This window comes from Rhopalosiphum maidis, chromosome 4 (genome assembly GCF_003676215.2).
Source record: "Rhopalosiphum maidis isolate BTI-1 chromosome 4, ASM367621v3, whole genome shotgun sequence".
NCBI classification, from domain to species: domain Eukaryota; kingdom Metazoa; phylum Arthropoda; class Insecta; order Hemiptera; family Aphididae; genus Rhopalosiphum; species Rhopalosiphum maidis.
In genome coordinates, this window is record NC_040880.1 from 40,679,108 (window position 1) to 40,703,427 (window position 24,320).

Below are 24,320 nucleotides of genomic sequence, written 5' to 3' on the forward strand. Positions count from 1 at the left end.
GACGTTGCCGGTGTCAATGTCGCGCGGTATGGAAGCAAAACGACCGGCGTTCTCGGCAACGTCGCGCAAGACATTTTAAAATAATAACAACAACCTGTTGATTGCTCAATTTTTAGTTATTTATTTATCAACGACCGTGATTCACATTTCACATGAATTTATTAGATAATAGACCGTAATTAGTATACTACTATATTATGTTATTATTATATATTACACTATTTACACTATACAAATATAATCAAAAATCAAAATCAACGATGCCATTGTGCAAGTATTGAATAATCAATTAAATATTAATGAACATTCGATTTCTAAACAATCTAAACTATAATCCGTATTTATTATATCAAACATAACGAGTCACTAGAATACAGTCGATCTACCATCTGTGTAATGCTATTTCAGAACAAAAATAAAATGTATAATATTGTAATAAAAAGGTAATATTCGTGTTTGGTGGACGGTGGTGTAATTTACATATAAATGTTTAATATGTACCATACATTATGTACTTTGAACAGGCTCCTAATGAATTACCATATTATTGAAATATGGAATACAGATTAATCAGTAAACTGAATGTATACGGCCAATCTGATTTTGTGCACCCAGTCTATCTCGAACAATAACTAGTCATGACTTGCCGTCTGTACAAGCCGTTTAGTAGCATACCTGAGCCCAAACGATGGCCTCTACTCGGCCACACGCATTTGTTCATCCCGAAAATCGGTAGACATTACTTGTATTGATTTATTTACTTCCTTATTAAATAGATAAATTCAATTTTATAATATTTTTTTTAAATAAACAAGGTCCTTACGACTCTTTACGCCTGACAGAAGCTTTGGGTGACATAGAATGTATGTTGGGCCCAGTGTTTAAACTAATATTGGGTGGCAAAACAATGGTTGTTGTTACAAGAGTGGAAGATGCCAAAACAATGTTTGCTCATGAAGGTAAGCACCCAGCAAGACCAATATTTCCAGCTTTAAACCTACTCAGAAAAAAACCATATGGCACTGGAGGATTAGTATCTGAGTAAGAATAATAAATTATAGTATAACATTATAAAAAACTAAATACATAATATAATATCTTTTTTAAGTTACCAACTGTTACTGAAATTTTTGCTGATGTTGAAATTGAGGTTTGTTTTTTTTTTCTGCAGTTATGCTTTGTTACTATTTTCCACTTGATTTTTCCTTCTTGATATTAATAATACAATTATTAAATAAATGATTATTTTTTTAGAAATGCATTATTTATAAGTTATAATATCTTATAATAATATGCCAACATAATATTAAATATCAAATAGTATAAAAATAAGGTAAATTAATTTTGAAAGTTTTTTGATGAAAATAAAAATATTGTAGGTATGTTATTTTTTTGGTATCAATTATTTTGGCAGCACAGCTTACAGTTAGAGTTCAAGGTAAGTTACAAAAATATAAGCAATTTTTTATTAAATATTAAGTAGATTTGTTTTGTGGTAGTGTTTGATTACAATAATATTTTAAATGGTAGACACACAACATAAATTCCTACTGACAAAATAATATTAAATATTGTGACTAAATACTGTTGGAAAATATTAAATAACTATTAATTCAGCATTCGTAGAATTATCTGGTTTTTTTTTTTTAATGTTTCATGATATTATTATTAATTATTGGATTAACAATTAATAATCTGATTATAGAAATGGTGTAGAATGGTATAGACTGAGAAAAGCTATTGTTCCATTAATGGCAAAAAATATTTATGAAAGTTTCATTCCTCAACATAAAGAAGCAGCAGTGGATTTCGTTGAATATATAAAATTGAACCGAAATAAAGACAATTGTTTAAAAGACATATTCTATCACTTAACTAAATTTGCCGTTGAAGGTAATAAATAGTAACTCTTAAATTCCATTTATATTATGATTACTTTTGATGAATGTTTTTCTCCCATCCAGCAATTTCTATAGTCTCGCCTGGATTAAGAATAAAATGCTTAAATACAACCATGTCCGAATGTTTTATGGAAGCAGGAAGTAAATTCATGGACGGATTGTACAATACACTCAAAGAACCGCCTGTATGGCAATTTTATAAAACAAATGCCTATAAAAATCTAGAAAGCTCGCATACGACATGTAAAAAGTAATTCAACACTACATCACATTCTATTATTGAATAGTAGTGTTTATATTATTTGGAATTTTCAGTTTTATTGATGAGTACCTGAAACAGGCACATGAGTACAATGCTCTAGTTAATGCTATTAACACAAATGCAAATTTATCAAGTACTGATATCAATTTACTTGTACTAGAAATATTTTTTGGCGGCATTGATGCTGTTAGTACTTATTGGTTTTTGCAATTTTATCATTAAAATAATATTATTTAATTTCTAATGTAGACTGCTACTACTTTAGCAATGACATTGTATTATATTTCTCAAAATGAAAACGTACAAAAAGCTTGTCTAGAGGATGTTCAACAAGATACAAAAGCTTATTTAAAAGCTTGCATAAAAGAAACACTTAGACTGTCCCCTACTGCAGGTGCAAATGCCAGATATCTTCCAAAAACCTGTGTCATTGGAGGCTATGAAATTCCAGCTAATGTAAATCCAAAATGATATAATTTTAAGTATAGTACAATAATTGATTAAATTATACTTATATGTTAGACATTGGTGATGGCTTTCAATTCTTTAACATCGACAAAAGAAAAATACTTTAAAGCACCATTTGAGTATCAGCCCAGTCGGTGGTTAAGAAATTCTAATATCCAAAAGTTTGATCCTTACGCTTCATTACCTTTTGGACATGGGCCTAGAATGTGTCCTGGAAGACACATTGCGATGCAAGAAATGACAATACTCCTGTCTGAAGTAAAATACAGATACTAACTAACAAATTAAATATTAATAAAATATTATATATTGTTTTCAGTTAATTAAGAATTTCAAAATCAGTATGCCAACTGAACAATCAAAAAATATTGGCATGATCTATCGCATGAATAGAATACCAGACAATCGCATAGATTTAATATTCCACAATAGATAAACACATTTTTTTCGCAAAACATTATTTATTTTTTTTATTTTATTTTTTTTTTAAATTTTCTCTAAACAATCTTCAACTTTTGTGAAATAAAAATGTATCACTAAATATATATAAAGCATGTGCTACTAAATAGTATAATATATCTTTATCTTATATACAAATATAATTACATAATGTATATCTATATTTTTTGATATAATATAATGAAAATAAGAGTTTTTATTTTTAATGTTATATATAAACAACATTATATACAAAAATATACAATATCCACATGTATCATATTTAAACACAACATAACGTACAAATATTTATGTGTATACATACATATATATATATCTAAATATATATAAATATACCCAATTGCAAGGCAACATAAAATCGGTATAAATATGATAAACAATTCGTCGCTTTGTTTCTTAACTAATAACATGAAAAAAAAAAAATCTAACAAGTAAAAATAAATAATAGCATTTCATTTTACAATACTTTTTTTTTCAAATAAGCCTGCATTTACAATTTCATTTGTATTTCTTTTCTATACTTTCAATTATATAATTATATAATATTAAAATGACAGATGAGATCAATGCGAGAACAATATCTTGTCACAACATTTTATAATAAGAAATATTTAGATAAATAATAATAATAATAATAATAATAGTAGTAATAATAAAATAAATAATATAATAATACAAATTAATTTTTTTTTTATATATAATAAACTATTACTATCTGCCAGTTAAAATTGTATTCTAGGCAATACATAAAAGTGAATGTTTTAGAGTACCAGCTATTCCGAGCATACATATAAAATCATTATATATTTGTTCTAAATTCATAATTGACTTGAAACAGTGATTAAAAAAATAACTCACTATTTCATTTGTATGCAAAGAGTTGTACTTGAACAAGGAAATACCCATAATGATAATAAATAATCATGTTTGGTGTTGCATGAAATCGTTCAAACAGTCCCTGATTGAGTTGAAAGAAAATAAATATGAACGGCATATTAGATGTGGAGTTAAAAATATATTGAAATATCATGGATAAATTAACAGAAAAAAATATTGCTTGCAATAAGTGGCCCAAAAGTTCTTAATGAAAAACTAACAGAATACCAAAAATACTAAAAATAATAAATATATAAACCTATATAATAATAAAACCAATTGTTAACAATTATGACAATGGGTGTGCAAACATGTCTAAATGATCAAAATTAAACTACAAATGTAACAAAGAAAAAATGATAAATTATCATTTTACAATTGCACTTGGGTTTATTGGGAAAAGATTAATTGTTTTCATAATTAATAAGTGACGTCATTTTTATTTTTAATCTATAATACAAATTGTATGAGAAAATGAAAAACAATATTTTTGTTATGAAGAACTATTTTTGTTTTTAAGGTTGTAGACCCCAGGGATAAAAAATTGTTATTAATAAATAAAAATTCATTTTGAAAAAAAAAATAACAAATAGAAAAAAGAAAATATGTATGTATATTGTATACTTATTTGAAAAATGTCTAAATATTTATCAACTAACATAATAAAAAAGGAAGAATTAATTTAAAAAAATTGTTTAATCAATAACTAATAATTTTATTTTTCTCTTCCTATGATAATACGATAAATTAAACTGATTAAAAAAAATAAATAAATAAATAGAAGTAAAGAACCACGCATACCATTTTAACAGTGATAAATCACATCTAAGTAACATTGACAACTGATTGAATTATATCCAAGGAGGATGCCTATTCATGGGATCATGTACATTTAAATACCCTGGTGGTGGAAAACCTGATAGTCCTTGGTGCAACATCATAGGATGTCTCTGTAAGAACTGTGAATAAATATCTGAAGGGTTAGGTGGATTGTATGCTTCCAGTGGTGGAGGAGCATAGCCTGATGGAGGCCTTGCAAATGCAAATGCTGGATTTCTTTCTTCTGATTGTGCTTGTGCTGCTGCTGCTGCTGCTGCTGCTGCTGCTGCAGCTTGGTCTGCAAAATAGCCAGTTGATCGTATTTCATTTAGATAATCTTGATAGCCATCTTTGATAGCGGGATTGAAGTTGAATGGTCCACTTGACATAGGTGGTTTCACAAGGGGTGGATAGTGATGTGGATAGGGAGGGTCAGCACGTGGTGGTTCTACAGTACGAGGAGGTTCCACTACTGCTTGTGCTGTGGTCACTGCCATTGTAGATTGTGGTGATGGCAGTTGTGCAGCAGCAGCAGCAGCAGCAGCTTTCTTCTTTTTACTTGTTTTTTTGGCTGGCTTGGGGGGTAACTGTTCCATCATTAAAGATCTATTAATTTCCATTTTTGATTTTGTCATTTCAGCCACAGATGAATTTGAAGGATAAGTTGGTTGATTAGCTTTCATCATGTCTGCCATAGATGTATTTACATAAGTCGGTTGATTTGCTTTAATCATCTCAGCCATAGTTGGACTGGAATAAGTAGGTTGACTCATTTCCATTTTATTTTTCATAATTTCTGCTACAGATGGTCCAGGATATGTTGATTGATTGTAACGATAACCAATGTTCTCTGGTAAAATATTTGGTAATGGACGACCAGTTGTAAAATCAATATTTTGTGACTTACCTGACATCATATCTTGAATTGGGTGTGGATATGGTTTACTATGTAGCACAGGATAATTATAAGGCCGTAAATTGATTTGATCTGGGTATTGTTCATAAGGATTGTTATAATTAAGTCTTGGTTGGGAAGTTGGTTGCTTAAAATTAGGAGGAGGTATAAATTGTCCGGATGACGTTCGACTTGCATAATTTAATGGAGCGGTTGTATAACCTACAGCATCTTTAGGAGGATTTGAATAGTTCAAAGGAGTTGAAGTGTAGTGTGGTGTTGGTGCTGACACAAAAGTCTGACTAGGAGCTGTGTAGTTAAACAATGAATTTGGAACAGTTTTCTGTTCACTTTCACAACGGTCACGAGCCATTTGTAAATAGTTAAGACTATTTTGATAGGTTACAGGTACTGGTGGATGTTGGTGTTCCATATTTTGCTGGTAAGGTGGAAGTGCTTGATCGTTACGTGGATAGCCCATCTGATAATTTAGTTCAGAATTAAAGTTAGAATTAGGCATCTGACCTGGAGTAGGTACAAATACTCTTTCTTGTTCCTTGCTAGCATCAGTTGGAGTGAATGCCATCTCTTGAGGTCTTTCACATTCATTATAAACGCGTTTCTTTACTGGGAATATATTTTGAGTTTTAACAGGTGCTGTAGTTGCTGTAGATTGTTGTTGTTGTTGTTGTTGTTGTTGTTGTTGTTGTTGTTGTTGTTGAGGATATAATTCAGTGTATGTATTTTGAGGTGAACTTTGTTGTGATCCAATGTACTGAGAGTAAACATTTTGATTTTGTTGATAATCATCTGCTAAACTGGCAACATGCTCTTTTGGACTATTGACTACATTATGGGGACTATAATAAGGACTATTACTTGAATCTTGTGGACTCAATATTAAATGATGTGGACTTTCTTTAGGACTATTAACAACATTGTTGTGTGGACTACAACTAGCATCATGAGGGCTTCCGACAAAATTACCAGGACTATCACTAGGCAAGTCACAAGGACTAGTAAAAGTTTGATGTGGACTTTGTCCGTGTGGACTTGCTGTCATTACACTAGAAGGATTTCTTGGACTACAGCTACTGCTCTTATCTGAATTTGGCCTAGCAAAAGCGTCTTGATAGAAACCAACTTTAATTGGAGCATGAGGAATGTTTAAAACATTTTGATAAGGTTTTAACTGTTGAGGAGAATTTCCAGACTGGGGTGATAGGTATGGTTCATCTAAACTAGGCCGAGGGGAGTTCCAAGAATCATTTTGAGAAGACTGTTCAGAAACACTACTACCTGTACTTGTTTTTCTTTGTCTTTTAGGAGCTGGCTTATCTGGTGAAACTAACGGCACAGATATGGTTGTCTTCTTAATATCCACAGTAGACAAATTTTCTTTTTTATCTGTATCTTTTAAAGTATAATCATAAGGCACCATATCGTTCATAGCATAAGCAGTGTACATTGGAGATGTTTCTACAGTTTCTTGTTTGCGTTTGGGGGTCGGTTGTGTCTTTGGAGCTCCAAATGCTTTGAACCATGCACTGAGATTTGGTGTTGCTTTTTCAGGTTTTTCTTCTGGTAATTCCGTCTTGACTTCTTCTTTTTTTATGACATTCAAATTATCATCAGGACATTTTTCAGGTTCTGTCTCAGTCTTTTCTAAATCCTTATCTTCACTTGGTCTCTTTGAAGAAAATCCCATGAGGTCAGTGTTTAATACTGTGCCTAAACTAAGAGTTGGTGCTGTTTCTAAGTCAGCTTTAATCAATTTTTGTTTGGCTGTAGTTTGGCTATCATCTGATTTGTTTGATATTAGGTTACCTTTACTTTTACCTGGCTGTAGACGATCAATTGTTCTTTGTACTTCTCGCTTCCGTTTTAAAGGCAATACAATAGATTCTTTTGTTGGCCGCTTTTTTTCCTAAAGTTAAAACACATTAATTTATTAATATTTTCAAAATAAAATGATTTATTTTACTAAATAACATACTTTGAAAGGCAAACGTGGTTTATCAAGCTTGTGAGCTTGACGATACTCTGCATCTAAACGAGATGTGACTTCAGCATCATCCAGCACTGAACCAGCTAAGGTAGCCATTGGTGAATTACTTGCTGATGAAAAGCTTGGTGTATCATCTAACCATTTATTTATATCCTACAGACATAATTAATCAATTAAAACAATAATGTTATAAGTATTTGTCAACAATTTTTTTTAATTTACCCTTAATGTCTGCTCAGTAACTTCTTCAAGTGCTTGTACTTCTATTGCACTTGTATTTTTTATAATCGTACTTTTCTTTATTTTAGGTGATTCTTTTGCTGCTTTTTTTTTCGATTCTAATTTGGAATCTAAACTGCAAGAATCGTCATCCGTTTGATTGATCCCATTTTCAAATTTACTATAACATAAAAAATAGCATATACGTTGAAAACATAAGAACATAAGTTATTAAAAGAATTATTATTCTATGAATTTACCTTGAGTCTAAACACTCTCGTAATTTCTCTTCATTTTCCTTATCAGTATTGTTACAAGATTCTTTACTACTAGTACTTCTTTGTCGATTTCTACCTTTTCTTGACCTCGTGGTTCCATTTTCATACCTCTTAAGATATGCCATTTCGTCATCAGATCCTTCAGACATCTCCCAATCTAAATATTTGTGAACCCCCATGTTGAAAACTCTTTGTAAATTTCCACACATCACTGTATATTCTAAAATGTAAACACCAACATAAAATCTAAAAATAATTGGATAATTGTATTAATATTTTACCATTTGTAGATCCATTGTATTGTTTACAATTTGCAATAATTAATTGAAAATCATGTTTGAACTGACTCAATGTTTCGTACAACCCAGCATTAAGCTTATCCTCCATTTGTTGAAGATCCATTGGAGTTTTCACTACCCTGTAGTAACTTGGAGCTATTTCTTCATCAACTGGTTCAAGAAATGGCCAAGCATCTTCGTGGTCTTTTAATTTGTTCAATATTTTGTACATGCCTATTTGCAAATCCTCAGCAGTAGATTTAAATCTAAGAAGACATGTTATATAATAAAATTAAAAGCTACTTTACATTTATTTATTAATTTAAACTTACCCAGTTTTAGATGTAGCTTTAGGCACAGGTTTCTTTTGTGAACCTTCAATAACAATTTGACCTGTAGCTGAAGCTAATGAATTGTTTGTTTGTCGGCCTGCCACCTTAGAACTACTCGAAGAATACCCATGACTTTCAGCTTCACTATCTGATAATCCCTCTTCTTTCATTTTAGGTCTTTTCTCTTGATGTTTTTTTCGATTTTCTTTTTTTTTTATTTTTTCTTCATGCTCGCGACATAAATCCTCATACTTTTTTCTTTCTTCTTTTTGTTGTTTAAGTTTTTCCAGTCTAGTAGATTGCCTGCGTGGTTGCATTTCTAACATGCGTTTCCTTTGCAATCTCTCTTTTTCTTCAAATAAACGGGGAATTTCAGGTAAAAAGTCTTCAGTGATTACTTGATGAAGAGCTTGAACATCTCTATTTTCTGAATCCTCTGTTTTTAAAGCTAATCTTTCCCAATCGCTTTCTGTAAAACAAACTACCTGCCATTTCCCCGAACCTAAATCTAATTCATCTTCTGTATCAGAACAAACGGGAGGTTCACATTTCTTTTTACGCCCTCGTTTTTTCTTTTTCTATTAAAAAAAAAAATTAAATTAAATTTTACATAATTAATAATAACAGAAAACATTTTAATTTCTTACTTTTTTGGGAACTACTTTTTCATAATCTTCCCTGTACAAACGGGTACCATAAAAGTACCAATAAGCTGACTTATTTTCATCATACCCTAGAGGATGCACTCTTAAACTATCAGAGTCAAGATTCTTAAGTGATTCCATGACATCGTCTGCGTCCAATCTGAAATCGCACAATGCATGGAGTATTTCCACTTTTGTTCGAAGTGGCAAAAACTGGAAGTCAATATCTGAATTGAAGGGGTTCTGGAAATTGTACTCCTAAATAAATATTAATCATGTAAACTTTAAACAATGTTTTTTTTGTTTTTAATTTTTGTAATAATACACTAACCTTGCATTTTTCTCGAAACAGTCTTCGTAAAAACATTTGATAGTTGAAAGTAGATATACTGTTATTGCCAAAGCAGCCAGATAACAATCTAGCAATGAGCTCCTGTAGCAATGAGTTGCCATTGTCCTCAGTTCCATCTGTCAATAAAGCTGCTTCTAAATCCTGTAAAATTATTAACAATTAAAATTGTAAACTAAAAATTGGTTTGTTTTACTCACTTCTATGTCAAAGTCAAGAAGATCAAAGGACACGCGAAACAAAGAACAGAAGTGAGCAATACTCGGAACTTCCCACCATGAATGAATATCTGAAATCAAAGAAAAAGTTTATAAGATTGATGAAAGTTGTACTTTTAACGAAATTATATATTTATATTTAATGATGACCAACAGTAAGAAAAATAAATTACTATAATTATGTTAGTTGTGTACTTGTGTTGTAATAATAGTTGTCACAATTTACTGTGTATGAAAAAAAAATATAAAAAAAAGAGGTACTAGAAAACACTGGTAACTACTGTATATTAACACAGTTAATAATCATAGATTGAATTGATTCGGCTATTTTAGGGGCTATTTTAATACTTGTCGCAGAAAAAAGAAATTCAGTATAAGGTCATGAATTACAAATATTTTGTTATTTGAAATTTTCAAAAATACCGTGTATAATATCTAATAAGGTCATTAACAATATAATAGATAAATAATTTACCGACAAAACGACGATATATCAATTAGTCGTTAATCAACTGTAACTTAGTACTCGTGATTTAAAAATTTTTTATAAAAATTAGAATATTCTTGTAGAACATTATTAAATTTAAAATTTTAATTACATAACAATTAAATTTAATAGTAAAATACATTCATTGCTCCGCTCAGAATCTAAAATTAATATCAAAATGTCATACAGAATACTCAGATATATTATTTTTATTAGTAATTCATAATAATAAAATGTTTCCTAAACTAATTTAATCCAAGGTTGAAGCCAACTATTCGAACGCCGGGGTTGCTACGCCAATGAATGTAGTAATTGAAAAAAGTATGGATTTTTAATGTAGGTACCTATTAAATTAAATTTATTAAAGTTAAATAATATTATGAGTTATATAGTTTGGCTCAGTAAAAACAAATACAAAAATAATTCAACTAATAATGAAAATATTGTTTTTCTATACTATATTAATTTATGATGAACTAGGAACAAAATAATATGTATTACAAATTTGTATAACATTTATGGCGCGAAGTGTTGCGTGATGCCTGTTTATGTTTTATATAGGTGATATTATAACGAGGCTTTAAAAGTTAATTTTATTGGAGATACACTGTATATAATACTATAAAGTGTATAAACAATTAAAAGAAACTATTATAAGATAATATAGTGTAAAACATTAAGTAAAAAATAATGTTAAGTATCATAGATGTGATATAACAATAATTCCTACATTCGTATTTAAGCATATTATTTTTAACTTCATAAATAACGGATACAAATATAAATCGTTAGGTTATAATGAAATTAATGATCAATACTTTATAAAAAATATTATTAACAATTAAAATGTGTTACGACATTTAACGTCAATCCTGTGTGTAGGTTTGACGTTAATTAAATAAGCAGTGCGATTAAATTAGGCACTTAGGTATATTTATGCTAGATGTAAATTAGACGTTACAATTAAATATATAATACCTATACATTTTATATAGTAATAAATACATTATAGATAAGCTAAATGCGGACTATATTGTATATGTTTGTATTTGTTATTAAAATTAAATTTAAAAATTATAATATAGTTATAAGCAGGTACCTATCTACACTAAAACTCAACAGAATCTATCTAGATAAATAGAAAATATTTATAAACTATGAAATCAAATTATAAATTAAATTGAATTATTTAGATAATAATTTGGGTTATTGTAGAACAATCAACAAACAAATCGTAAAATATTAAGTAATAGGTATGTATATAGTATATAATATATTAAAGTACCTACAAAAGTCACTAAATATATTTTTAATGGAAATAAGTGTAATGCATATTAAATACTATAATATTATTATTATACAATAAGACTAAAATTATTAATCAGCAAATACAAATCAACATAAAATATTCAAAATCGTATATCTTGATGAAACATTAATAAGAAAATCAAAATTACTAAAGGTAAGCAGACAACCTTCAATGGTATATTAACAAATATTAACATTGGTATACATATATAAATTAAAAAATGATAGTATTACGTCATCAAAAATTACATAATTGAGAAAATGTTGGTCAATTGTTATTGAAATAATTCAAGTAAATTTTAAAAACATTATAAAAAACCAAAATTCAACATTTAAATTGAAAAAATTAAATCTAAAAATGATACGAGATTAAAATTACTTAGGTACATATATGTACTATATATATTTATATAATATATGATTATAAGCAAAGCCTTGAATATACAGGAATATGAGAGAAGGGATCCCAATACATTTACAACCATATTTTATACTATTGGTGCGATAAAGGTCTTATATTGAAACCTAATTATTTAGTACTATTATAGTGCTATATACGAGAAGAACTAAAAAACGAAGAAGAAAATACAAAACTAGCCAATATTTACTAATTGTATAATTAGGAATCTGTTGTCAATGTTATCATAATAAACAAATGTGTTATTGTTCAAACCATAAGCGTGAAAAATAATAATTTATATAAATATTTCGCACAATATCTAATGTAAAATACTATTAGATTATAATAGATTATAATATTATGTTTTAATTATTTAATACATGGACAAAAATATAATTCAACTTTTTTTATTCCACTTAGACTTTTGAGATATCAAGTTAGGTACAATGAATAAAATAATTTTACAACAAAGAAATACTGAAAGGTTAGAATAATAAACAAATCTATTTACAATAAAATTTAAAATTTTTGTAACTTTCACGGTAAACTCGAAGCTTTCTTTGAAACGTATATTAAAAAAACTTAAATACCATAATCTAATAATACATGGATAACAACTAACAAGTAACATCTAAAAAAAACAAAACAAAATAATATATTTTTCAGTAGATAGATATAGGTTAATATAGATAGGTAATTAACTCTAAGTAAAATAATAATTTATGTATTTATATTTAATATCTTCTATAAGTGTTCACTAGACACCGATATTCAGTTTTGGTTTATGTTTCTTATTTCATCTAGTTTTTACTTTTGAGCACTTATTATGTGTAAGTAACAACATTTATAACTTGATAATTTCTTAGATACTGATTTACAACAGCGAATAACAAATTTGGTATACTCATTCAATATTAACAATATAACAAACTAAATAATATTATATTTGTTAGATTTAAAATAAAATAAGTAAAAACGAAGGAAAATGGTTGAGCTGTACAACATCTGACGATTGTACCTTGTTCTTGAGTAAATTAGCATATACGAAAAACAATTATGAGCAAAGACGGTCTGTCAGCCTAAATTCTTAAATATTAGTAATATGTGATATATTCTTATTGGCATTTAAAAATATTTTACTATTAGTAGATTGAATTAATTTTTGTGGAAACAATGCATTAAACAATACCAGTATAAGTATATTTTACTTGATTTGGACAAAATTTGAATTTGAATTACTTTTTTTTTTAGTAAATTGTCTTTATTTTGAAAAATTACGATATATACAGTTTATAAGATAAATAAAATGTTTGTAGTTAACAGACAATTACAGCTAAATTAGTTGGAACACACGAAGAGGAAATCACACTTTTACGACACTTTTTGATATTATTAAGTACTTAATCAGTTATCAAGTTGCGTCACTAGTTCCTTTTGAGGCGTCTGGTTGGGGTTTTTAAATACTTATAAAAAAAATCATACCTAGGTATCTTTAATATATTTAAATCGCTTCAATAATAACCTATGAGGAACTTTGTATTAAATTTTAAAGCTTTGTAACCAAGTGACCTTATAGACCAGGGGTGACCACAATAAGACTCGCGAGCCGCATGCGGCTCTTGACATCAAGCTTAGAATACAATTATTAATTATGTATTTTATAAGCATCTCTTAATAATGTGGCTCACTTAGAATTAGCTTCATAAATTTGCGGTTCCCAAAATTAATATTAGTGCCACCCCTGTTGTAGACATTTATGGAAAAAACACTAAATTTGATCTGAATCTAAAATTGATTACTGTTGAAACTAATTTTGCGTTCTATATACCGTTTTCCTTTTTAATTTTTTTTTTTATATCGATTATTTTGAAAAATACTAGGACTCAGGGCCAGATCTACCATATTTTTTACCCGGGACAAAGTATAAAATAAGCGTAATAAGAAAATTAAACTACCCTTCGGTCGAGACCTTTGTCCTAGTGTTCTAAGTGCCCCGGTTCGTCCCCTAGAAATTTTTAGATTTTTACTTTTAACAAAAAAACCACTCGAAGTTTAAAATCAAAACACTTTTACTAACCCAAAAGATGACAAAAGACCGAAAACACATATCATTGCAAAAAAAAAAATAAATAAACATTTTCATCGCCCCATTCAAAATCTAAAATAATATATAGGTATACAAGGAATATAACTAATCAATATAGATAAACCTAAATATTATGAGTTGGTATTATACACTATTATCGCAAAACTTTATAATAAAATAGTTAGCTATACATTTACTCTAGTAAAGTACTATGTATTATAATTTATGCAGATAAATATAAAATAAAAACAATAAATTTAAATTAATAAAATAAGTAAAAATAATTGATAAATAATAGTAATCTTAGGTATTATAAAATTAGATGATAAAATAGACCCGTTTTTATATAAGTAGGTAATATAGCCAATAGCTATATATAATTAAAAAGTAATAAATAGTATTTCATAAGGTATGCAGTATAATACATTGCATGTTGTATTCATTAAAATAGCAATTACAAAATTAAAAGTATACACATATCCAAAAATTACGTATATACATAATCTAATCTAAAAAATATATATAAACGGTGCCATTAATTTTTTTTTTATAAGACTTATACTACCTATATAGAATTTTAAATGATAATAAAACAAATTAAATATATATATACATAATGCAATATATTAGTAAACCATTAAGTAATTAATTTAAAAAAACTAAATTATATTATTATAATCATTGATAGTTTGTATAAAATCTATAACAATTTAAAAAAAATAGTTTTACCACATTTTACTTTACCTTTTTAGGTTTTTATGGAATTTTTATAATTTACCGTGTTTTTCATACAGAATTCAATTAAAAAATGTTGTATCAAGGTTAATGAGATTAAATTTCATAAACAAAAAAAATAATATGATCAACATTCAACAGGTATAATATAGGTATGTAATTATTTCATAATCATTTGACACAAATAAACCAAATTCATGATCATCGAATCATCAAATCTATATAATATCATCGAAATATTATAAGTACTATATACTTATAAATAACTAAAACAGTATAAGTATATACATATATGCATTGTGCACAATGCGCATGTATGTTCAATTTTAAAAATTTTGTATCTATTTTTTTTTAGATTTTTAGTGAATTTTATAGATCCAATACCTTAAATTCTCTTAGTGCATGAATGCAATTTAAGTAAAGCATTTTTTTAGTTTATTCAGCATCAAATTCCCAACTCCGGAAATAATAAATCTCTTGATTCTTAAAAATATGTATACTGCATATTAAATAATTATATAAAAACAATTCAAACATGTTAAGTTAGGTAAAATAAAATACCTTGTATACATAGATAAAAAAAATTAGATTTTTGTGAACCATAAAACGAAATTCATATTTGCGCCACCCTGTCATAATTTATATGATGGGTAAAAACACTCCAAGTTTCAAAGAATCTTTTGATATTATTTAAATCAATCAGGTAGTTCCTGAAATTAACGCGTCCAAGCTCATCAGCTTATATTAATATAGATTTGGGTACATATTAGTAAATTAATTTTTATATAAACTAAATTTTGCTAAAAAAAAATTCGTAAACATTATATTATAATAATATTACTAATTGTTATTAATTTATAAGACAATATAAATATACCGTAGAACGATGTGAATAGATTCGTAATAATATAAATATAATTTTAAAGCTAAACTTTATTTTTAAATTTTAGTTAATTACTTATAAGTAATTTTGTTGTGTTCAAAGATAAGGTGTTACACCTAAAATTTACATGGATTTTAACTAGAAAATTGTTTACACATTTTCGACATCTTAACGAATTTTTTTAAAAAAATTGAACCTATGACTAGATATAATTTGTATTTTCGATATATTTTAATTTACGTAAAATCAACTTATGAAAAATTTACTAATTTAATAAATATTTAAGCTCTTTTTACCCATTAAAAAAAATATCATTACCTATAATTCGGAAAAAAAATTTGAACTCTAATGTTTATAAAAGAGTCAAAGCATTTTCAAATGTATATCATGATGTCTAGAAAATGCTTAATGTCATAAGCAGTGAAAAATTCAAGTTTATATAACTTAATTGTCATTATTTTATTAAAAATACGTTTCTAAAACTATACTGAAAATTGTTATACTTTTGACTTCTCAAGTACCAACTAGGTCAGATTTGCAACCAAAAAAAACCACTTTCAAAGTTAACGATTTAAGCATTTTTACTGCTCCAAAAGGTGGTGGCAGACACAAAAAAAAACATTATTCTAAAATCTATACACTAATTGCTTCACTCAGAATTTAAAAATAATACTTTAGAAATTTGTGGGTAAAAATATTTAAAAAACTTTACACTTAAATAAATAAGTATACCTATACATATTATAGTAAAATTACAAAATTCTGTATTACGTCGTATATATAAATAAACTACTTATAATAATTAACTATTTTATAAATAAAAAACTTTTTCAGTTACATTAATGTAAAAAATCTCCTAAAGTTTCAAGTACAATCACCAGACAAAAACAATTTTATGTATGAATGACACTTTAGACAATAAATAGTTTTTATTTCCTAAGTGGAAAATCGCATAGTGCTACCGAAAACACAAAAAATAATACTAGTAAAAATCGTAATAAGCGCAGTTTTAAAAAGTTAGATAAAATTCTTTAATTGATACTGATGATTTATAAAAATACATTAATAAATAATAATACCTAGCTAACACAAAACTATTCGACGAGGAATTTGCCAAATTCCCAACAATCTTTATTCCTTAAGCCAATCACGTGTGTGAATAGATTATTTGTAACATTACCATTATTTTTTACATTTTTACATACTACCTGTTCAAAAAATTATTTCGACAACTCACCAATAAATACTAGAAAACAAGTTCTCTATGTTTAAAAGGAGGTAATTATTAGTTATTATGTATTATTCTAATTTTTGGTTACCTACTGACTATTATTTATTATTTTTAAGTACCCATCACGTAAATATAACGTGGTGCCAACTTTAAATCACAATAACATGTATTATATAAACTTAAGAAACTACAAGTTAAATTTGAACGTATTGTGACAACTGAAAAAAAAACTTAAGATCGATTTTTACAATGATTCAAATTTAGATAATATATTTCTATCAAGTTTGTTCTACTATATAATTAACAACGCACAACAATAGTATCTTAGGCCGAATTAATAATTAATACATAACACATAACAGCAAAACCAGAATATAAACTTCACGATAAGAATTTTAATATTTTTTATCGGATCGTTGAGTATACGTTACTAGACACAAGTACGTAAACCAAACCACAGTATTTTTTAAACGAAATAAGTACGTGCAACGTGCAACCACTTCGATGTCTGTACGAGCACTGATGATATGTATTATCTGCCGTCAGGAACCGCGAGCCGCTTGCCACTAGTCGACTGCTGGGCAAAACGAAATGTGCGTGTGCGTGCGAGAGCAACCACCTCCCTTTTTTTTCTTATTTCTTTTTTACCACCAAACCGCTACCGATTACTTTATGCTTATAAAGTTATTACTTAAAACAACGTGGTGTCTGCCTCTGCTGTTTGATGTTCAATGTGATAACAGATTAGTGAATAGTTAATATTGTTGAATTAACTACCAATATAATGATATAATGATCAGTTATTGGAAATAAGTTTAAACTGCATATTTATTATAATGTATAATGAATTCATTGTTTTATAAATGCACAAAATTATTATTTTACTTATAAGTAGCGTATATACATTTTTTTTAACCAATATACTCAAGAGACAAACAACTCGTTGACTTATACCTATTATACTTAATATGTTACCTACTAGCTACTAATACAATTATATACAAATATGTCCTCTACAGTTTTATCTAAAACACTGTATGCCATCGATATAACGAAGACCCGCAGAATCTACGTCATGGGGTTCACGAGGATTTGAGAAAAAAATATTGAAAGATTAACTATAAGATGATATAAATCAAAATTTATAATATAATAGGTTAAATCTTGTTCAATCATAATTGATAAGTAATATATATACTGATCTTAAATGTAATAATTCTTTTGGATTTCAATAAGAATTAAAGTAAAAACACAGATTTTTTAGTAATTCTATGTTGTTATTTTATGTGTGTTGCAATAATTACGATAACAAAAAAATATTTTCTACTACAACTATGATAATACATTTTATTTATTCTATGCATTTACTACATTAATAGATTTGTATCTAAACCGCGTGTATTTCTAAACTTACCTAGCTAAGAGCCATTATGGAGCCCTTATTTTTATTTTTGTATTGAGACCCCACATTTTATATCACCGCAGACATATAAAGTATAATTAAAAATTGAGAAACAAACAATATTGTTTCATGTGAAACAACCAAATTAAATAAAAAAAATTACTTATAATAATATACTTCCATCAATATTTTGTGACAAATTAAGTATACTTGTTCGGAATTCTGGAATTACCGATATTAGTCATTAAATAAATTTTTTACTTTTCTTAATAATTTTGGAGATTATAATAACGCCTGTATATTTTATATAAAATGCCAAATTTATCACTGCAATAGCATATATTATAGGAATATACAACCAGACAGACGACAGTAATAAATATTTGAATAAACATTTATTTTTGTTGTCATCACTTTCATTTTATGTATTATTTCAATTCATTTAAAAAATAAATTAAAAAAATTTACTTAATTTCAAAATATTTTATTTTAAATTTTAACTATTTTATGATTTATTCAATCATTTAGTTTCTATAACTTTATAATACTACGATAATTACCGTTTTTCGTAAAATTTATATTAGTAGTTATAGCTGCAATTAAAAAAACCTATACTCATTATTCACTTCTAGGAGCCTCGGCGGCCGACTTGTGCGCAGAAGCGTGGCTTCACTACAACACAGGAGGCGTAACATAGTTGACTCGGTGGGGTTGACAAACGGGTGTTGTCTGACCGTCGCCCGACGAAAACTGGTCGCCGCCGAAGTTCTCTTAACGTTCAAAACAGAGTATAGCAGGGAAAAATTGGTCATAAGTCATTTATCATATAAATATGATTGAAAAATAAATAATTAATAAATAAATACATTTTTATAAAAACATATTCCTATTTTAGGTATTAGATATAGTATTGTATATTATTTTTCATTAAATTTAAATTTTATTCCTTGGCAATAACTAAATAAATAAGATATATTTTAAATATTTCAAATTTTTCAATAACGTCACGTAATTTTTACAAATTTCTTAAATACTGTTCGAAATTTAAAAACTTTTGAAAATTATTAAGTTTTAAATTAAGTATATTTATCGAGATCATACTTCAAAATATTTATTATTGTACCTATGCTATCTAAGGAGTATTCTAAATATCAGAAACTACTTTTTATAATTTATATTCAAATACATCATAATCTTTAAAAAAATATCTGTATAACAATTTACAATTAAAAAGGATATATTAAAATACATTAAAATACGTGTGTATAACTACAGAACACTCTTTTTATGGCTTCAACTGCATAAACTAAAATCGAGAAATTTAAAATATAGACATAGTATTTTTATATAAAAATTTAAAAAATTAGAATTTTAATGAAAACAAAAATTGGTTCTAGCATGGTTAGCAAATTTCACCTAGTATTACATATATTATATTATATTACATCTAACACGCGCAAATAAATTCAATTAAATATTGTATTATTTATAGTACAATGATTTTCGGTATTAACTTGAATAAAATAATAACACCCAAGACCCAACAATTAACATCAATGTTAGAGATTATTAATTATAATTTATTTGATACATAGAAATACTTGAACTAAGCCCTCGTTTATACTATTATGCTTATACAAAATTAAATTGTATACATTTTAGGTGACATAGAGGAGTTTTATTTAAAGGTACTGTTACTTTTTCTCAATTTTCATACAAAAATTTTAATTGTATTTTACGAGTTTTCTGATTTTTTATTATGAGGTACTTATTAGGGCTACTTTATTGCTTAAACGAATTAAAGCCGTTAAAAGTTGTAAAAATTATGTTTTGCAAAATATTAGGTACCTTAAAAAACTCGATTTTTAAAAAAAAACAATAAATATTATTCACAACACGGCCACATTAAATAATTTGAATATAGGTATTGAAATATTTACAAATCCATGCATTTATACATAAGCAAAATACACAATAAATAATACATACTACGCGAATAACTTGTAAATAAACAGTAATGACTTATTGTAAATATAAGAATAAAATATATTTAAGTAGCTAGTAGGTATAATTTATAAATAATGGAAAATTAGTGTATAATTAACATCCGTAAGTATATTATATTAATAAATTAATCGTTTCAATATAAATAAAAATAAAGTAATATAAAATTACGTAGATCACCTACAAGATACTACACACAATTTCACAAACTATTCATACAGTTGACCTTCAAAATTAGTTGAAAATATTATAATAGTAAGTAAAAGATGTATTGGTTGATTATCGGGCGATTAGTGAGTATACTTGAAATAAAAATAAACAATGGGCATCGCTTGACACTTATTATTTATACATTATAAATGACTGTAGAACACATTTTTGAAATGAAACCAATATGTGCAGCTGTGACGGTTGTATAACTTATGACTTATTTTTACGAAAAAATATATGAATATATAATGAAGAAACACATTATGAAAATAAAATATTGTTCCAGCCCACCACCATTCACTCTTGCAAAAAAGTAAAAAAAAAAAACAATTAAAATAGGTAGTGATTAAATTAAAATGAATATATATTTTAATTTGCAAAACCAATTAATATATGGGGCATGTTCAGTACATAATTTAAAATGATTCTGTGATAGGAACAAAATGAAACAGAAACTTAGGTAATTGATTTAAAATGTATTTGTGTTACTTGTTATTTAATAATTATACATATAGTATCGGGAGTATCGCGCTACCGTGCTGGAAGTATATAAAACAGTTCAATATCAATTACATTGCGTTCAAAATTGGTGCGACAAAAGTTTTAATCTTTATGAAGTATAAAATAATTTACAATATTTTACTTAAAAAAATGTTTGATTTTGCATGACTGTCCATGGGCCTAGGTTAGTTATACCTATGTCTATATCATACATTTATTCACTATTACAATTGCGACTACACGTCCATGCCATACAACAGAAGTAGATCTAGCACGCACGACATCAAGTAGGCGTGGTTGTTATTTGTTATACGGCGAATTTATAGAAAAAAAAATTAAATACAATATTATGTCGAATTACTGTTGTAAAAGTGAATGTGCAAAATTTTGTATTATTCAATAAAAAAAAAAATTAAACGCAATCAAGTGTCGTCGGTCGTCGCAATTGAATACTAAATGTAATATAATATATTAAACTGTTTAATATAATCACGCCGAATCCAATGGATCAGTTGAATGTAAAGCAAAACACTACATGAAAGTAATTTCACCGGATAAGTTTAAATAATTATTATTATGCGAAAAAGATAATAACAAGATAATACCACCTGCGCAGTGCGCAAGAACGTGAAATTATGTGTATTGAATAAAAGTAGTAAATCATTGTATTTTACCAACACCTTGGAAGATAAAAATATATATTTCACGTACTCGACTTAACGTATTTTTAAAAAGGCCAATAACGAAACAGAATTAAAATGCATGTATGTTCCGATGCACGTGGAATAGCTGTTCGGTTTTACCGACACGTAATGCCAGTTTTCTCGAAAACGTTGGAATATAGCTTGTCATATTTACGCGATAGTATTGAAATAACGTATTGTCGTCCAATAAATATTAAACTTATCTCGTTTCATTTTCCATTAAACTCGAACTAATGCTACGGCGCAACGGCGGTAAATGAAGATGGGGGCTGTTAATGGCAATAATTAATACATAATGAATATATAGGGTATTGAGAAACATTTGCACAGCGAGATGTTTTAATATTACTCTATTAATGCATACAAATGATAGTCGTGGCAATAATAGTAGAGAAACTAGTGTACATTTTCTCGAATGGAATGGTGGACATGAAGACCTACTATTCTTCAACTACTTCCACGTGGAAATAAAAGAAGGGCAAAAATATCGAGCAATTTCTATTTTCGAAACTGACCCCACGACACCGCGAACACGGGACAGAGCCGAGACACACTCGAAACGACATACGGTTAGCGGTCAAATAACCTAAACAAAACAAAACGCTGTATTATACTACCACGAAACTATAGTTTCGAAACGAGATCGTCCGTACGCGGCGACAACCACACGTCACAATGCGCGCAGTTATACGGGACGATCATAATTTATATACGTCGTACGCGCAGTCAAACATAAACGCCTACAATATTACTAAGAGATTATTTTGTATCTCTATAAAAAAAAAAAGGAAAATAATTAACCATTTCACAGGGATAAATGAACAATGTACATATAACATATGATGATATGATATGACTTGGACACATGTTATAAATGAGTAGGGAATTGCCTCGATTTCACGGTAAAATCAAAACGAAAATTTCGGTACGTTTTCATACGAAAACAACACGAAACAGTGAACAGAATAATACCGAAGATATACCGAAAGCAAAAAAAAGTGATCTCCCTCGAGAAGAACGGGCGAATACCTCATCATAATTTTCGAAAACTTATAAATTCTATTACAGTAACTCCTCTAAAAGTATTAAAAATAACAACTTAGTTTCCCCGACACGTGAAACGGAACCGGCACGATGAACCACACGAACACACGTCGTACCCGTACGAGTCGTACGCACTGCGCGCCGAACTGAAAGAGAGACCCGACGACGATTATGACGTTATCCGCCGTAGAGATCTCGACTTACTCAGCTGTGGGCAGGCGGCAGTGGTAGTGGCGGGGGATCGGCGGCGGCGTTGTTGTTTGCAACGGGCGCGCGCTCAGTGGGCCCCAAACCAAGCGACGGCGCGCGCGGCGGCCAAGTGCACCACACGACGTAACTACGGCGGCGACGGCAACACGCCAACCGACGGACACCGCCGCCGCCGACGTGCCCCAAAAAAAAAACGTGTCTGTTATTACCTGCTCAGTGGCGGGCGGCCCCATTTAATTTTCAAAGACGACACTGCACGTTACTCGATAAAAAAAAAACGTACGCAATTGATACACCACGTGAAAGAGGCGGCCGTGGACCGTAGTAGGAGGAATGGTTGTGGGAAAAAAAATATAAAAATTTGAAAAATACAAAAAAAGTCTACAGACCCGACGCCTCCGCGGTTAGTTTGTCCCGCTCGAGGCGAGTGACAATTACTATCGATGCTTACCATCCATTTAGAAAAGTTGCTTTCAAATCGTTGGACTGTCCCCGATGGTCGACTGTTGTAATGTGCGCGGCGAAAATTCCATTTGCCACGAGAACGGCTGACGTGAACACACAACAATACACGATCACCGTCGAATGCGGACTGGAGAGTGTCGAGTGGAGAGGGAGCGCCAAGCGGGACGACGTACGAGTGTGCGTCGGTGTGCGAGTGTGTGTGTTCACCTCTCGGTCTACCATCGATGGTGGGGACGATGGTTACGATGCCGACCGACCACGACCGAACAGTTCGTTGCCGCCACCACCGTGAACACCACGGGACCGCCGCCGGATATACCGAAAGTCGCGCGCGCCATCGATGTCGCATCCTAATGATATCGATATGATAATAGTGTGAGTTACAATATTATGTCGCCAACATCGCCAAAACTAATACATTAATTTAGTCGCGGCCGCTGGCGTTCCAAAAATTTTATTTATATGCGTAGTGTGTGTGTATGTGTAAGGTGTACAGTAACAGTAGTGTGCCTACATTTGAAAAACAAAATAAAACAATCTAATTCCCCCGGTTGTCGACTAGCGCCGTAGGCCGGACGTGTCTGTGCCTTCAAAACGCCGGATAATAAAATGTATCATTTATAAATCGTTTACAACAATTACGC

The 24,320-nt window shown here is 28.9% G+C and overlaps 2 protein-coding genes across 3 annotated transcripts; one reads left to right on the top strand and one right to left on the bottom strand.

Annotated features, from left to right (window-relative positions):
- Nucleotides 1–150: 150 nt before the first annotated feature.
- LOC113555695 (probable cytochrome P450 49a1) lies at nt 151–3,156 on the top strand. Its single transcript, XM_026960206.1, has 9 exons — nt 151–443; nt 525–732; nt 816–1,041; nt 1,706–1,893; nt 1,965–2,151; nt 2,217–2,349; nt 2,413–2,619; nt 2,686–2,889; nt 2,951–3,156. Exons 2-9 carry the CDS (start codon nt 639–641, stop codon nt 3,065–3,067), a joined length of 1,356 nt encoding a protein of 451 aa, XP_026816007.1. The 5' UTR covers nt 151–443; nt 525–638; the 3' UTR covers nt 3,068–3,156.
- Nucleotides 3,157–4,670: 1,514 nt separating this feature from the next.
- Nucleotides 4,671–23,795, bottom strand: LOC113555999 (bromodomain-containing protein 4-like). Of its 2 annotated transcripts, none has more exons than XM_026960685.1 (10): nt 23,663–23,795; nt 9,989–10,077; nt 9,771–9,932; nt 9,443–9,697; nt 8,796–9,373; nt 8,467–8,729; nt 8,168–8,396; nt 7,911–8,088; nt 7,677–7,841; nt 4,671–7,607 (listed from the first exon to the last, which is right to left on the bottom strand). In XM_026960685.1, exons 1-10 carry the CDS (start codon nt 23,667–23,669, stop codon nt 4,818–4,820), a joined length of 4,716 nt encoding a protein of 1,571 aa, XP_026816486.1. In that variant the 5' UTR covers nt 23,670–23,795; the 3' UTR covers nt 4,671–4,817. The 2 variants fall into 2 exon arrangements, with proteins under 2 accessions (XP_026816486.1, XP_026816485.1); XM_026960684.1 differs by having other exon boundaries at nt 8,168–8,405.
- Nucleotides 23,796–24,320: the final 525 nt, after the last annotated feature.